The 17904-nt window shown below is 38.2% G+C and overlaps 1 protein-coding gene across 2 annotated transcripts in view; it reads left to right on the forward strand.

Moving 5' to 3' along the window:
• Positions 1–17904, forward strand: part of ascc3 (activating signal cointegrator 1 complex subunit 3) — a 174354-nt gene that overhangs the window by 64239 nt on the left and 92211 nt on the right. For both annotated transcript variants that reach the window (XM_079445871.1, XM_079445872.1), the window contains exons 9-10: positions 2660–2863; positions 3284–3424. In XM_079445871.1, the coding sequence (XP_079301997.1) occupies positions 2660–2863; positions 3284–3424 (345 nt within the window). The remainder of the gene's footprint in view (positions 1–2659; positions 2864–3283; positions 3425–17904) is intronic.

Raw genomic sequence — 17904 nt, forward strand, 5'->3', positions numbered from 1 at the left:
TTGCCGTACGGAGTGTACAATAGCACGTGGGGGACCACCCTGACCCAAATCACATTTTCATGTCGTTTGACGAGCATTCATCACAACACTGAGTACACTTCAAAGGAAAATAACCGAATGCGAGACATTTTGTGAGATCATTAAGTAATGACAACTCCATATTTGCTACATGTACGCATTACTTCGAGGTGAATGTTGGGGCACGCATACATTTGCATTCATTTGCATGTTTAAGGTGTGCGGGGACACTGGCAGTCCTTTACAGACAAAGCTGATAAATCAAAATGAAGGGGGCTCTTAAAACAAGTGCAGCAGTTTGGTTACCTTGGTGATACAACCGTTCAGTCGGATAGGACGAGAGCTCCTAATTACCTATGAATATTTATAAGTTGGTCCTCTGAAGACCCACCCTGGGAATATAATGGGTCAGACCGGCTGGGGCTGATGCTGCCATCCTGACGGTAGGCGTAGGAATACAACTTCTCCCCCCGTTTTTCGGAGAACACGTGGCACTCAGCAGAAGGTGATGTTATATGAAAACACCCACCCCCAATGAAGCGCTAACAGCTTTCTGGAAGCTTTTTTTCTTTTTTTGATAATTGGCTCCATTTGGGCCATTAAAGCTGATGAAGTTGAACTCCATTTCAAAACCTAGTGAGCTGCTTTGCCTGTCTACTGCCTACTTAGGCAGCTACCTATTAAGGCAGAAACTAAAATGCTACCTTGCAATTGGCTGATTTGCGCATTCTTCATAATACTTTTTCTCACTGAGCTGTTCGCAATGCATTTAAGGATTGTTGTTTCAGTGAAACATGCATATAATGTTTCTCTAGTGTTTGGCCACGCAAAGGTATCTAGAATTTGGATCATTCCTATCATGCTTTAAAGTGCTGTCCATGTTGGAATCTAGGTTTTAAAAAATCTGCAGAATTTTTTTTTTTTTATTTCTTCATTCCCCTATTTGTGGGCACAAGAGTATATTTTTTAGCTGAGGTCTTGATTGTGGTACTCTGCTAAAAATAATTATCCCAAATGGTGTAGTTCAAAATGTGAAACTTGGTCCACCTCGGCTGACATCACCTAGTCTCTGTGGGCTATTGGTTAACCAATTCCAAATAGCTATTTAGAGACTGCATGTAAAGCTGTAGCCAAAATTTTGCCAATTAAGTAATTTTTGAGGTTAAAGTCATAGTTCACTCAAAAATTTAAATTCTCATCATTTACTCACCCTCATGTTCTTCCAAATCCTACTATGGAAGTCGGAGGCTACCAGCGACTGTTATTATATTTATTCCTCTAAAATATTATATTTACAATGTCTAATACAAAGTATCAATAGATAAAAACAAAAAAACTGTTACAATTTGAATGCATCAATATGTACCAGTCCAATAAAAAAAATGGGTGCAGTTGATGTTTCAGGATGGGAATATGGAACGACAACGTTTCATTTCACACAGTCAGTTGTCAATGGATAAAATTTTATATTTATGTTTTACCTGCAAAAATTTCAAAAATAAAATACTTTACAAATGCTGTGCTGCATGACACGGGCATACACGTCCACAAGACAAACTTCTCAATGCTGTAATGAAGATCACAGCTGCAGAACATTCCACGGCTCTTCTGCCCATCCATCAGAAGATCCTTGTACAGTCACATCTTTACTGCTGTGCTTCGAAGCGTATTTCAGCTGTTAATAATCCCTTCCGTTTGGCTTTTCAGTCTTGACTTTAAATAAGATCAGAGCCCTATAATAACTCTCTCAGCCTAATTGTTTTTCTTTTAATTTAAAGCGTGCCAGAGCAGAACGGTAAAAGAGGAGACCGATAGTATTGTTAATGAATCCTGATCTCCTGATCCAAGACACCGATACAGGAATGAGGGATGCAGAAACTGGAGACGGCAGACGGAGAGAGACAAATAATTATAACAGTGCTTTGATTCGATTTTTGTACATTCATGGCTCCTTTTTGATATAATAAATTTGTAACTCCCGCTCTAATGACGGCGGTAGTGAAAATAACCGTACTCAGCAGTAGTGCTAAAGTACTAGGTGGCTTTTCATCTCTTATCAGAACTCTGTTGAGATGGATGGCTGTCACCCCCAATGTGATGTCACTGCAGAGCTGGCCAGAGTGGGCGGATTGATTGACCGCTCTTGACAGCGCTCAAGAGTTTCCCCCTCCATAGTCCTGGTGGCCTTTTGCAAGGTTTTAATGTTTGAGCTCTCCAAGCCCCCCGTACACGCTCAGCCATTCATAAAGGTATTGAAGTCCCAACAGTCTCTCAAGGAGAAACACTTGATCTGACAGCATCAGTAAAGTATCTTTTTGGCCAACACTACTTTTGTTCAGTATCCTTTGACTCTGGCTTACAGTGATTGATTAGTTTAGATAAAGTTACGGATGATTGCCTTGTGGGAGACTGGAGTCTCTCATTAGCTGCGCATTAAAGCGGCTTCATTAAGTTTTGGCTCCTGGTGCCCTGTCACTGTGACCATATGTGTCTCCATCACACATGTAGCCACACCACATCTGCTACACATATACTCACCGTCTTCAGCGTCTTGCGTTGAGCAGGTTCACACAATTTCGAGATCTCAAGTCCAAGATCTTGTTGTCAGTTGGCAATTGAAATGTTCATTGTGTGTTTGCAGATTGGCCAGTTGGTGTTCAAGGGCATGAAGAAGTTGAACAGAATTCAGTCTATAGTGTTCGAGACGGCTTACAATACCAATGAAAACCTGCTCATCTGCGCCCCCACCGGTGCCGGCAAAACCAACATCGCCATGCTCACCATCATACACGAGATCCGCCAACACCTACAGCCTGGGGGAGTCATCCGCAAGGATCAGTTTAAGGTAAACAGACAGTCGCAGAGACAATATTGTTGAGTGAGCTGTTGGCTTTCTGGCAGCCAATAACTCATTTCCGCACCAGTCCTTATGCCTCAGGTACAACACAACCTGATTGGGAGCGTTTGTTTAGTTTATGTCAAGCAAGGATAGACTTGAGCATTAAATATGTGTCAAGAAGTTTTACCATAGTTTGGAGATGTAAACAGATGCATTGTCTCGTGAAGCACGTTTTCACACGCGCACATGCCAGCTTCAACGATGATAGACAGTCTTCATACATCACCATTAAACTCTTACTTTAAGCAGCCAGCTTCATATTTCTTTTTAAATTGTTATTTGTACTGGTTGCCAGGGAACAAATGGTACTGCGGTGTTTTCTCATTTATCATGAGCATGTCCTGTCTCTCTTTCCTGCCTCTATAGATTGTATACGTGGCTCCGATGAAGGCCCTGGCTGCTGAGATGACTAATTACTTCAGTAAGCGATTGGAGCCTCTGGGCATCTCTGTCAAGGAGCTGACGGGAGACATGCAGCTGACCAAAGGAGAAATCCTCCGCACTCAGGTAACAAATAGTAATGGTGCACCTTTGGCTATAATAATATTGGACATTTGCTGGTGGCAGCTAGACTTTGTTCGCCTCGCTGGACTTGGAATTGGCTAATCCCAACTTTAAGTCGTCAGCGGCTTCATCTGTTGTCTGACGCTTGGGGATGGTCATACATCATGATTCTGTGAGACTCTATTTCCTGAGAAAAGGCTGGTGTAGAGATGTTGAGGATGGTGTTAAAGATCTCTGTGGAGCAGAATCTCTTGGAGGGCTGATCCTTGACATACACCATCGTATTCATGATCAAGATGCTTAACCTTGTGTTACTCAAGAGGATTGTGCCTGTAAAATGCCTATAATGGTAATTTAACAAATTGTTTAGACATCAGCTGCGTGTTAAATAAAGACTGGAACACAGTTGCAAGCCCCTCACATTTAATGATGATTTTTTTTCATCACCCTTCATCCAGACTGCTTGTACACAATACTGTTTTAAAACAAATTACAGATTGTTCTGGATGTAGGTGTATAGCCAAATCCTGCTTGATTGAGTCCATGAGGCCATGCGCTTTTAAAGCACTTGTCTTGTCTCGTCTCACCGATCAATATGATTGTACAACTGAGACACATCTATTTGCAATGCTGTGGTGTGCGCAGTTCCGGGCCAACAGTTTCAGGACGGAAGTGTGTACACGTGACAGGCAGTGAAGAACACAGATTGTAAGGAGTAATTCCCTGCCCTTGCCGTTATACCAGCTCCTAAGGACTGCAAAATGATGATCCAGTCTATTGAAGATTGATGCTTTGCTTTGAAACACTGGTTGCACATTGTTTTACAGTAAGTGCACTTACAGTGTAGTTACCAAGGATAAGTAATATAAGTAATCAAAGGGAGCTACTGTACATGGATTAATGTTAGGTTTAGGGGTAGTTATAGGGTTAGTAGTCTCATGCCCACGGACTGTTGGCTGAAAATCTGATGCATATGCCACACAAAATTGGAAACACTTCAGGAGTTTTGACGCAATCATGGGATTGGTTGAATTATACAGGATTTCTGGGAGGCGCACATCTCCCAGAAATCCTGTATAATTCAACCAATCCCATGATTGCGTCAAAACTCCTGAAGTGTTTCCAACCATGTGACGTTCTTTAATGTTCCACCTTGAAACAAAGATGCCGTGACGGCAAACTCCCATTGGCTTTAGAATTATTGCAGAAAATAAACTCTGTGACTAAAAAGTATATGGTTACTTAAACATTTTAAAAGAGCATCTTTAAAATTTAACTAATTTAAAAAATAAGAATTTTGAAGCTAAATGTAAAAAGAAAAAAGAAAAAAAGAAACTGCACCACAGTTGAATAACTTCACTGCCACTAAGCTTCCAACAGCTCTTTATTTATTTTCAATCTTTATTTAAAACTACAATTTGGTAAGTTTAAATTTACAATTGTTTACAAACTAGGCAGTAGATTAGTTTAACTGTTGCATGATGAGGATTCATTTTAGACGCTTGTTAGCAACTGCCTTTTTTTATTTTACAAAATCACAAGCGCGTAATGTATTTTAAGTTGCAGAATAAATGCGAAAATGTATTGAGCTTGTGTTAACCACAGACTTGAATTCAGGCATTTAACCAAAAACCTTTTTTAAAAAAACCCCTTTGTAATTTGATGGCATTGAAACTGAAAAATGCTAATATGTTTCTGGGTTTTTATGTTTCTGTGGTCCTCTATACCTGCGGTGTAACATTGCAAATTGATACTCCCTTAATGTATTAGTTGACTGCAATGGGTGAATTGACCTTGTTTTTACTGTGGGGTTAAAGCACATATTTCTGAGCACGTTGGCTTTCAGTTCAGATTGGTGATGTTTTGTGCCATCATCACTTTTTTTTCTTTCGGCCCAAATTCACACTTCAGGAAGGAAACATTCAGGATGATTTTAATGGTGTGAATTGCTTAAATAGAGCATGTACCTCATATCAAACAAGCCAGTGTGAGCTGTGAAAATTAAGTCCTCTTGACTTCTACTGGCTGAATAAAATCCTTCACAGGCATATTGAGTGTTTCTTTAGATATAGCTTCAAATTAGCTGCCGCTTCCTTCCACAACCATGTTTTTTTTTCTCCATGCAGTTGTTCTTTTTTTCTCTCTCTCACATTCCTGTAGATTCATGAATTAATGGAAAGACGGAGACTTCACTTAATTGTTAAAACAAGAGTGAGGAGATGAAGAATAGATTTAGAGAACAGGAAGGAGTCATGGGTCAAGTGGTGTGAGGAGTGTAATATCAATGGCTGTATAAAGGGAAATGATCTTCGTGTTTTCCCACAGGAAGCTTGCCTTCCTCGGACCGTATCAATTGAGTGCCCTCGCTGTACTTCCCAAGCAGCAGAGCAAACAAAGCAAAAATGGAGAGATATGAAGCGAGGAAACGTGTTGTAGAATAATAAGGCATCATCACACCTTCTCTTAGGCTGAAAGCAGTGCTTTACTTCCCCCTCAGCCCTTTGTCTTTCAGACAGTGGCAGGCTTGCACAACAGTTCTTTAAAAAATGACCATCTCTGCAGTGGTTAGCTGGGAGAATATCAAGTATCTTGCCTATTTTTGCAGCATCCGAGATGTCTCTGAGGTGTCTGGTAGACGCTGAGACAGGAAAAACAAGTGGTCATTATCAGCAGACTTCACAGTTTAGCTCGTGGAGCTCAGAGACACAATGTCATTGAGCGTGCCTACTTTTTGGCAATGCACGCAGCGTGTTTTAACCATTATTTTAGTTAATTGCACAAAATGGCATGGGAAACTTAAGGTGGTGTTTGAGGTGGTCATTAGATATTGGTTGGTAGTTAGCATCAGAGCTGTATCTGCCCACAGTTAACAGCAGGTTACAACCTAACCATTCTATTATTTGTTGTGCCTTTCCTTTAATCATGGTGCATTCTTTCTTTTTCTTTTTCTCCTCATTTATTTCACATCCTCTCTCGTATACCTAGCTATACGTGTAATACTACCCTATCATCCTCCAGTACACACATGCATACAATGAGATCTCTCCACCACACACATACTTACCCCAACATCATCCCCTCCTAGTGCTGCTTTTAGAGAGCTTGCCATTTTCTGCTGCTTGGATCATAGCACTTTGTCTATCTTCTTATTTTCTTGTTGCTATAGTAACCACTGTACAGTAAAATGTCTAATACATAGAACACACAGCTGTTCAAATAATCTTATTGAAGACTAAATTTGTGCTGTCAGAGGCGTTGCTGACATTTAAATAAGAGGGTATAGGTTATAAGATGGAAAAGACAGAGATGCCGGCCCTGATAATTAGATTATATAGCAATCAAAGTGGCATGAGCATGGCTAATATTAGACAAAGGAATAACTTTGATCATAAGTCTGATTAATTATTTAGAAAGTAAAAAGAATTTAACCAAAGTGATCGATTTTTCTCTTGATTCTTTACAAATGAATTGCCCAAAGTACTTGCATATCAGAGGATTCAAGTCTTGGCCCTCCCAGACTGTTGTGGGAGTAATGTAATATGCAAATTGAAGCTAATCAGGGAGGTGAAGGATGTTTATTCTACAAGCCTGGAGATGTGAATAGATCCTCAGCAGAAATGAGAATGTCACAGAGGGAATTACCTGTTGATGTATTACAATTCTGTCTCAAAACAACAAATAGTTCTATATTGTTGATTAACATTTCTCAGTTTGTCCCAGAGGGTCCATTAGAGTATTTTTAATGAGATATTGTTTAAATCAGGTGACAAGATCACAAGAGAGCAGTGCGTGTTCTTTGTTTACAATGCAATAAAAAGAAAAAAAGCAAGAAGTCACATCACAGCACGTGGTAAGGCTGAAAAAAACGGTCCTGCCACAACAGCTATTGTCATATGAGTGAGTATATACACTGAGCATCACAGACTGAATATTTTGCTGATGGAGAAAAATAGAGCACATCGGATAATTTACAATCCAGCCTGTCAATGTGATGCGTGATTAGTATTTGTAGTGCAACCTCTTGTTGAGATGCTTATTTAAACAGTGTGTTGTTTTGATAGCACCACAGTGTTTACACTTTTCAGGAAAATCAAACCACAAATGGTTTGGTTTTAATTGTTTTTGCATATTATATTGGGGTTGAAGAAAAAAACAGAATGATGCACTTCAGCATTAAATTAGTTTTGCAATTTTAAAAAGTGAGATGCAGTACTCATTACTCATTAAGGTTCACACAGAACACTGCGTGTAAAGTGTACTAGGAGCGGTTGGCTGTTGAACAGTAAAAATGCAACTGAAAGAATGCCTCTTAACATATGGCATAAATCTGGCGCATTGCGTTTTAGAACAGTTTGTTAAAGTAAATGTTTTTAATGTCTGCTCAGGAGAATCCGCGGCAGTTTTCATTGCTGCAGAAGAAGATAACGGTACTCCTGAGCCTGAAAACTGAGGTATAAGCAGTGTCAGAAATCAACAGGGGTTTGTGGCAAAAAGTACCTTCAATACCACGACTGAGGTGAGACCCTTGAGCACGGCAACAAACCCCCAACTGCTCCCCGGGCGCCGCAGCATTGGCTGCCCACTGCTCCGGGTGTGTGTTCATGGTTTGTGTGTGTTCACTACTGTGGGTTAAATGCAGAGCACAAATACCGAGTATGGGTCACCGTACTTGGCCACATGTCACTTTTCACTTTCATTAGTCTGCACTGAAACACCTGTGTTTTGTTGCGTGTGTGCTCCCATTGAATTAATTATTTAAGCTCGAAGATTCTCTCAACATTAACAACAAAGTGCAGATGTGATGTAAATACTCTTATTTACATCGTATCTGCACTTTGTGGTCATTTCATGGCTTCAGTGATTATGACGGGAGTTTTTGCAGAACATGCGCTAGACTAGACTAGAGTTATACGTTTGTCTGTGTAGCCAGAATATGACGTGATGTAAAGTATTCTGACTGATTTAAGTAATTGGTTAAATTTAAATATTTGACATTAAAGACAACACAGATATAATTAATAAGTTAATTATAAAAATTGCTCTAACAAATATGAAAAAAAAAGCCAGCAAATATCGCCTCTTAATGGAAAAGTTCATTTCAGGTAGTGGAATTAGGCACAAAATCAGTTTTTTAGGAATTGGTTTAGGAAAAAAAAAAAAAAAAACAGTGATAAAGGTTATGGGAATTAGGGGGAAAGGGGGCAATGGATATCAGGACCAGTAACCCGTTAGATTACACATATCTTGGGGTTACGGATTTACCAGTTCACTTTAACAAACAGTGCCTTGCGTGATGCTGTACCGGCACCCTCCCCAGAACATTAATACACTTTTAGTCCATTTAAAACAGCAAAATTGAATTCAAATTTTGTATCTGTTTGTGTTTTTGCAAAAGGCACGCACACCCCAGTAGTAGCCACAGAGCGACTCTGTAGGTTGATATATCTCTGGTGAGCTCGCGGTGTAAACCGCTCTATTGATTATAATGGGAGCACTGTTTCTTGTTCTGTGAATTGGAGAGATTTTTTTTTTGCTCATTTGTAGTGTAGATGTGGTATAAACTGTTTACTATAGCACTAAAGAACTTCCTGCTGAAAGCTTGATGAGCACTTGATCCAGACATGAGGAGACGTGCATTTGGGGTGCATGCATACACACCAAGACACCCACATCATCACGCACACATAGGAATAACTTTGTCAGAATGAAACACGTGCATGCATACAATTCACACATAATCACTAGCTGCATTTACATGGACCCTATTAAACCATTTGTATGACGCATGGAACAATCTGTTGTTGTTGAGTCGTAAGTATCATAAATCAATGTCGTGTCATTCTAAAATGGTATTCGTCATCGGTGAAATAATGCAGGATGAATGCTGTCCTTGCTTCGGACCCTCACCACAGATGCCTTGTTTTGGGCATGGGGAGCAGCATTTTTACTGCTACTTAAAAGCTTGTTTGGACCTGAAATCGCTGAACATGGGCAGAGACACATTTTAGTTTTCTATGAGAGAGGGGGTTGTTTGTAAGGGGGTAGGACAGGAACTGACTGAAACACTTTTATTGTCAACACTTTTTCAGTACATGATCAATAAAGTTCTTTCTCTGCCTGAGAAAAGGATGTTTGAATGTGGTGTTTTGTGTGGTATAACAGTGTTTTTGGACATTGTTTAAATGCGTTCAGTCTTTTCTTTCATGACAGACACTTTTGGGGACACTGCTCGAGTAGCTGATGGTGCAGGAACACTGCCCAGGTGTGACTATTACCTGAAGACTACACAGAATGATGACATTCATTTTTCATGCTTTGAGTGCCTACTCAACTTTGTATGCACGTTTCTTTTTTTCCTTTGTAATTCTATCTTCCTGTGATCAACGTCACTGTATATTCTTTAAGCTATTGTGCTTGTGCCTATACTTCTGTATTACAGTGATTTCTAGCACAAGTCTCTGAGTAGTGTCCATCATAGCTTTGATCTTTAAAAAAATATTTTCCACCTTGTCCTCCTTTCTTCTCCCACTCGGATGGACAGTCACTCTGCATCAAATACCGGGACAAGGACCACACTGAGGCAGTCTGGTAGCATTTTGTGTTCTTGGCTCACTTTTTTCATAAGACAGGCATGACATGGGCGTCCCTCGCTCCTTCTGAAATCTGCAGTTCACGGGGGACGCATGAGCAAGGAAAGTGAGAATGAGTGGTTACACTAGAGCAGTCAAGAGGATGAAATAACACCAGCCAGATCTTGTGTTGTCGTCTCAAACCGGAATCCTGAGGTTCTGTGATGTCCTGTCTTGATGGCAGTGTAATGGACACTCTGTCGGTGTGGACACACAGATGTCACCCTGCCCAAGCTATATATTTGGAAGTTACCCACAATTGAAGAGATGGTGGCTGCACAATTGCATCTCACATAATAACAGTATAGTCCCATTTTTTGAAGCCTTATCAAACAAACTTTAACCTTTGTGGGTAAGGCTTATACTTTATAAAGTTAGGTGAGTACCATGCAGCCAGTTGCAGGTGCAGGTACACAAAGGAATCATTTAGGCTCATGTGGTCATGTGAGTCTTCCTGCTGTCCTAAGAAATTAATTCCCTACTGATGAAAAGAGTGATCAAAAAGGTCTGTTCAGAGCTGTGGACAAAAAGGTTTTATGTCAATTATTTCCTTTTCAAAAAAAAGCTTGTCAGATCTTGACCTTGGGGTCTTGAACATTGAACTATTCCTTATTCCAAATGATCAAGCAGAAGCAGATCTTGTCTTTTTTTAACCAGATCATTCCTTGTCACAGGCATTTTATTTTTAGATTCACCTTTGGGGGCAAAACCAACCGATTTCATGTTTTTTCTTAATGGAGTTTCTCTGGCACACAGTGCATGAATTTGTGGCTTTTATAGCTTCTTAAATCTGAAAGTGAACGGGGAAAAAGCTCACTCACCCCTTATCAGTGGACTTCTTTTCTCAGCTAGATTTGCATTTGATGGAGATGAAAGCGTGTCTGTCAACAGTCCGTGCCAGCTCCATTCAGAGTTATATATGTGAGTTCATACCGGCTTTCCATAAGCTTTTAAGCTTGATGTCAGCAGCGACTGGGGTCGTCTCTCTGGGTGTGTTTAATGATTGTCTAACTCCTACAAACTACTGTCATTCTGCACTGATATGTTGGACATTAGTTTTATGTTAGCATAACCCACTTGTTTCTGCACTTGCAAAGTGGTAATGACGTATTCTTGGTCTTTGCTGCTGGAGCAATGTTTACAAGTCAATCATCTGATGCTGATGGATCACAGTCGTGCATTCCCTCTTATTGACTTACTACATCAAGTGCAGTATGCTTTAAGGATAAATATAGTACAAAGGTGTACCTTTTGAAAGGATACCACTCTAGTGACAGCTTTTGTACCCTTTCTTGAGAGCATGCAGTAAAAAGTAACCACAGTCTTGACATTTACAATGCTGCTTGCATTTGTTCTAAATAACAAACGTTAATATGTAAGTTTATAAGTAAATCTGATAAAATAATTTTAATTACAGTGTTTTTCTTGCATTCTTCACCAACAATTGTCAGGTCCACTGTCAAGATCAGGTTGTGCTACTATCAAAAATTCACTTACATACGTCCATCTCCTAACTGGTAAAAAAAAAAAAAAAATGCTGTAGTAATATGAAAACTTTAAAGGAATAGTTCAACTAAAAGAAAAAAGACTGAACATTTTCTTGTGGCTTAGTTTAAAATGAACATGCGTGGCAAAAGTAACAATCATAAGTGTTTAACAATCCAGTGTGAAACATTTAAAACAATGAGGTGTAGAGCTACAGAATACACACAATTCCCAGATATGTGTGTTTTTTTGTTTTTGATTTGAACCTTCACATTATGAACAAGTCAAGTCACCTGTATTTATATAGCGCTTTTAACAATACAGATTGTGTCAAAGCACTTAACAGTATCAGATTGGAGGATAGAGTGTCAGTAATGTATAATAATAAGATTAAACACTCAATTTTCAGTTAAATGCATTTCATTACTGAATTCAGAGATGTCATTGTCTAGCTTAGTTTAGTTAACTGAGCTAGACAATGACATCAAATACTCCAGCCCTCGTCTGTGAAGTCATTTGTTTTGAAATGGAAAAAAAGAGCTACAAGCAACTATGCATCTCAGCGCAAATGTCTTGATTCAATACATTGTGATGCATGACAATATCTTAATTTAATCATGATTTAAACTGCATATGAGAGAATGAGAAAGAGACCCTGTGTCCGAGCGTTATCCTGGAAACCGTACACATTTCCAGGATAAATAATTAGTAAAAGTTAAATGTCTTATGCTATATTTTTTTAAATTACCAGCAATTTATCTGATCTCCATTTTACAAAAGGCTTTTTTTTATATAGATGTGCTATATATTTTTATAGAGCCTAAGTATCAAAAGATAAAAAAGATTCTTCATGGCTCAACCCCTTTAAAGCAGTGATTTTGTTACGGGGGTGTGTGATTATGCAAAAAAAAAAAAAAATGGGTAATGTTTTTTTTTCTTCTTTTTTTCTGTTACAGTGTAATCAGCCATTTAATTGAAACTTAGAAAAAAAAATATCATTAATATCTCAGAGGAAATGTCTCCTGTTTACATTTGGATTATTTCTTAATATTTGTTGAATTGTAGATTATCGTCTCTGAATTTATCATTAAGATGATTACATGTGAATTTACACTGAATGTATAAATATTATATATTTATATCCTTTTTCCAGCAGTAATTTTCTGAAAATTCATTAAACTAGTATACATCAAATGCCAATTCTGGCCAGGCTAAAATGGGCAGAGCTAATGTTTGGAAGAAGAACAGTGGAGCAGTGGTGCCTCTCATACCAGTAAAGTTGATGCTCACCGTCTGCCATGACTAAGTCATATGTTGTTATTGCTCGCCTAGAAGCCATCACAACCAGCAAAACAACCATCCACTTTCCCCTCTACCACCCACTCCAAGTGATGACAGTTGCCATGGAAACTGTGGGAGGAGGGCAAGTGTTTTAGCGGCAGCAGAAATGGTGTTTGTGTGCACAGGTCTGAAGCAGGTGAATATTTGCTGCTTAGCATAACGACAGACCGGCAGCCTGCTCGCAACACAGGCATTTTCACAGGCGGCTTGGTAATTAAGACACGAGGCCTGTCACCGGGCTAGACCTGGTAACGAGGAGATGTCTGCCCGCCTGCACAGATTCACTGTAAACATTCTTCCCACAATCCCCAGTAAACCACACCTCTCCCATATGCATGCTGTTTCAGAGATATTGGGCTGCATATTGAAACCTTGTGTATTCCAAGGTTATTATAGCTTTGCTTTTTTCTTTCTTGGGTTTAGCTTTATTTTATTTCAAATGAACGTTTTTATTTTGTTTTTGTATAATCCAAATAATTGTAATTGTAGTGAAACTGAAAAAAAGAGTAAGATTGGGGAATCAGCATAACATTAACAATTTATTATCTAAATTAAGATCAAAAACTGTGTAAAACTTGTACATATATTCTGTAAATGCTGCAGTGTAAAAGTTTTACATAGTTTTTGATCTTAATTTAGATAAGAAATTATTTTATTTATATATATATATATATATATATATATATTAGTGCTGTCAATCAATTAAAAAAAACTAATTAATTGCAAAACATTTTCTGAAATTAGTTGCGATTGATTGCGAGTAATGCCACCTAACATTGAAGTTTTTAAATATACTTTTATATTGCAATAATTTCACATTCAATCTTCAATGTATCAAACAACATAAAGACAGTATATTTTTAATATTTGTTTAATGGCATCTTTTTTTTACGGCTGGACGCCAGTATCACTGATAGCAAATAATACTGATTTTTAAAATCGTGAGATATTGCTTATCATATGATATAAATATTAGACAAAAACTACAGGGGCATTTTTTGTAGAATGAATGAATGTTTTGTAGAATTTAAGGGCATAACTGCATTTATGGAGTGTTACCCTGCATCATATTGTCAATAGTCAACTCTATGAAATGTAAGATGATGTACAGGTCTGGGGGCGGGGCCAGTGAATTAACTATATCAAAATATTTTAATTGCGTTATTTTTACATGGTTTTATGCTATTTATAGTTAAGTTTTAGCTAAGTTTTTGGTTAATTTTGCATTGGTTGTAGAGTGCTTGTGAAAATATAGAAAATATTCCCTAATGCCTTCAAAGGCTGCATTTATTTTGATCCAAAATACATTAAAAGCAGTAATATTGTGAAATGCTACAATTTGAAATTATTCACTTCAAATATTCTGTTTGACTATATTTTCAAATGTAAATTATTCTTGTGGTGTCAACGCTGAATTTTCAGCATCATTACATCTTCAGTGTCACATGATCCTTTATAAATAATTTTAATATGCACCATGACAAGAAATCGGTACTCTGTATCGGCTGCAAACATCCTGATCGGAGCATCCCTAATGTTCAGTTATTAGTAGTGGCTTTAATTATTGTCCGTGTTAAACATGGATTTTGCTGGTCTTTTTTGATGAATATTTTAATGGATTTTTGAGGAAGATATATTTTAAAAGAATAACATTTCTTTGAAATATATATTTTTGTAACATTGTAAATGTCTTTCCTTATGTCACTTGCCACTTTTGATTAGTTTAATGTATGTTTGCTGAATTAAAGCATTGTATTGTTATTTAGAAACATGGTATTATAGCATGGTTTCTGCATAAATATTAAGCAGCACAACTGTTTATCCATTGATGATAACAATAATTTTTTTTTTTTTTTTTGCAGCAAATCTGCATATTAGAATTATTTCTGAAGGATCATGTGACACTGAAGACTGGAATATAATGCTGAAAATTCAGCTTTGCCATTTCACAATATTAGTGTTTTTTGGTATTTTTGAGCACACAAATGCAGCTTTGGTGAGCATAAGAAACTTCATTAAAAACATTTAAAGGTCCCATATTGTCAAAACTGAAATTTCCTGGCTTTTTTTCATGATAACTGAGGTCTAGGGGTTATGTAACTACAATATAAGTTTCAAAACAATCAGTCCACAGTAAAGTGCACACAGCCTGCATAAAGTAGCTGTGATTTTTCACGAGCCATTGTGACTTCTGTAAAAATGTGACGTCTGAACTACTCAGTCACCACCCTGAGCACCGCCCATATACCGTCCCATCCATCCTCCAGCCACAATTAATATACAATTTACAGTATATACTATATATATATATACAATTGCAAATGATTATAAATCGTCAGTTTGTTGTTTTTCACACATGCACACAGATATTATTTCATACACATCACAGTCGTGAGATGCAAGAAATCTTCAGACGCGCACATAACAACAAAAGACAATACTTCATTGAACCTTTTCTGATAAGAATCGTGCGCTGCAAATGCAAGCATTTCTGGTGATCGTTTCTGTCCAGTCCGCTCGTTTTATCACGTTTAACCACAGCTGTTGTCGGTTTTTTGTCTGGCAGTGGCAGCAGGTATGCGATCAGATTTCTAATTTGAGGCTATGTTGCGTCAATTCTGGCACACAACATCACAAGATGATGATATTTTAAGTTCCTTATGTAGTGAATCTGCGCTGGATTGAATGGGCAGCTTCCAGTTTTCCCTTTGTTTTTGCTTTCAGCTAACGCGGTGACATAATTGTGACGTCGGCCCCAACTAGTTACCTGTGGTTGGCCTAGCCGTGCGTCACTCAGAAAACAATAGGCCAATCAGAAGAGAGGCTCATGAATATTAATTTGACAGGCCAAAATCGACCTGTTTTTAGCAGAGCTCCTGAAAGAGGAGCTGTAAAAATATGTTGAGATGGTTTTTGGACATCAAGGGACATCAAAACCTAAAATAAAACTCCAGAAAGGTTCCAAACTTTCGACAAGTACTGTATTTCATTTGACAGAAATATTTTTGAACCAATACCACAAGTCTGTAAAGGATTAGCCCTTATTTTAATTTAGCTTTTGGGGAATCTATTCTTAAGATTCGATATTAATATTTACATGATTAATCGATATTAATCAAAAGTCCAACTTATACCTTAACGATACCTCATTAACGACTTGTCCAGCAAGCATTAAAATCAGCACGTTATCTCTTAACAATTTTGTTTATCTTATTCGCGGTCAACGATAAAACAAACCAAATAGTACTTTATCAAAATTCATGAGCGTAGGTAACGCGATCTTTGGCAAATAGTTTCAGATTTGAGAATCACAGCAACAGACATGATATTTCTTAATGGAATCAAAGTTTATTCCACTACTCTAACACAATACTAAGCTAAACAATACGTAATACGAGAATACGTAAACACACACACACACACACACACTCGCTGCAGGCAATGAATTGTTTTGATTTGAAGAGAGTTCTAGGCTCTAATGCTCGTTTTCAAGAATGCTCTGACTTCAGCCTGAGGGAGTCACACGCAAGGAACTTCACTATCTTTACTCTTAAAAGATGAATACAACCAGTTTTCCAGCAGAATTAGGAAGAATTGTTAGATTTTTTTTACTTGCGTTAAGTTGAGTTCAGTTCCTTCCAGGTTAAGGGAAGACTGGATTGGCGGCTTGGTAGGTCGTCGTCACGGGAATACTCTTCAGTAGTTGGTTGGCTTCGTTCTGACTTGATGATGCTCTCAGGAAGTTGTCTCGGTTTCTGAGGCTTTAGATGTTAAAGTTTCTTGGGAATTTTGACTGAGTCCTGATCGTTGGTCACTAATGATGTTAATGGCTGGGAGCGCTGAGCAAGCAGAGAGCACCACGCAAGTAACGAACACGTGCAATCAACGAACTAAAAACCTGAGAGACACAGTTGGGTGTCTGTCTTTAACGAGCTGACTTAAGTCCGCCTTTTTTGTGGTTTGATCCAATCCCAAGTGTCTCTGTAGGGCGGAGCCCCGCACGGCTCAGTTTTCCGTGCATGAATTATCTGTTCAGTTATTTTATCACATGAAGAAATTATTGACAGCAGATTTCTATTCGTATTGTAATCATACATTGATGAGAAAAGACCATTTCCATCCACACCAGATTACTGCTAATGAAATCAGCTTTCATTCAAAATCAAACACTAAGTATTTTGCATACCCAACGTACATATATCAATTGTATCTATTACGCGATTAAGCCATAGATGAAACAATCCTTAATTCTAAATAATCACACCAAGCATGTGAAACTGAACAATAGCGATCAGGAAAATTATACCTCAAAAGATTACAACAATACCATAGATTCCAATAACACAGCAAGCTTATAAATGACATGAAAACAACCTTAATATATTTTGTAAATATAATATATATATATTGTTTTGAGTATATTGCTTCAATAGCAGAACAATTATAATTTGTCCTTTTGAAATACTTGAGCGAAGCATTGCGTTTCTTTGTCTGTTAGAGAGAAGAAAATGATTGTTCAAATGAGAGAGAGAGAGGGGGGGGTTGTCCGGGGGTCACGAGTGTTGGACACGCATCTGGAGATCATCTTAGCTCGGACGTGTGTCGTAAACACATCATTGAATTACTTGTTAAGCAGTCGGGAGATCGTGTCTAGATCCAGAGGTCATTGTTCTGTTTCTGGTTGAATTATGCTTAAGCGGTAAGAAAGCGGTCAGAACATTGAAAGTTCTGTTCTTTAAAGACATCCAGATGTCCCTCTCAAATATATCCTGGTTTTTAGAGGTCTCCTGAGATAAGGAGATATAGGGCAGGAGATCGTGAGTCGGTGCTGGTCGTTGATTACGTTTATGGCCACAGATAGTGAAAGTATTATTTCTTCCGGAATGTTGCCGTCCTGTTAATAGACCTGTGTATGTGTTGTTTTTTCGACCAAGCTCTACAAGTCTCATTTAAATTTTTAGTGTACAATAAAAAGCCTGCTTTGTACCATATGCGTTCGCTTAATCTCCATGCCAAATAGGTTGACAG

This window comes from Barbus barbus, assembly GCF_936440315.1.
Source record: "Barbus barbus genome assembly, chromosome: 21".
In the NCBI taxonomy this organism is placed as follows: Eukaryota; Metazoa; Chordata; class Actinopteri; order Cypriniformes; family Cyprinidae; genus Barbus; species Barbus barbus.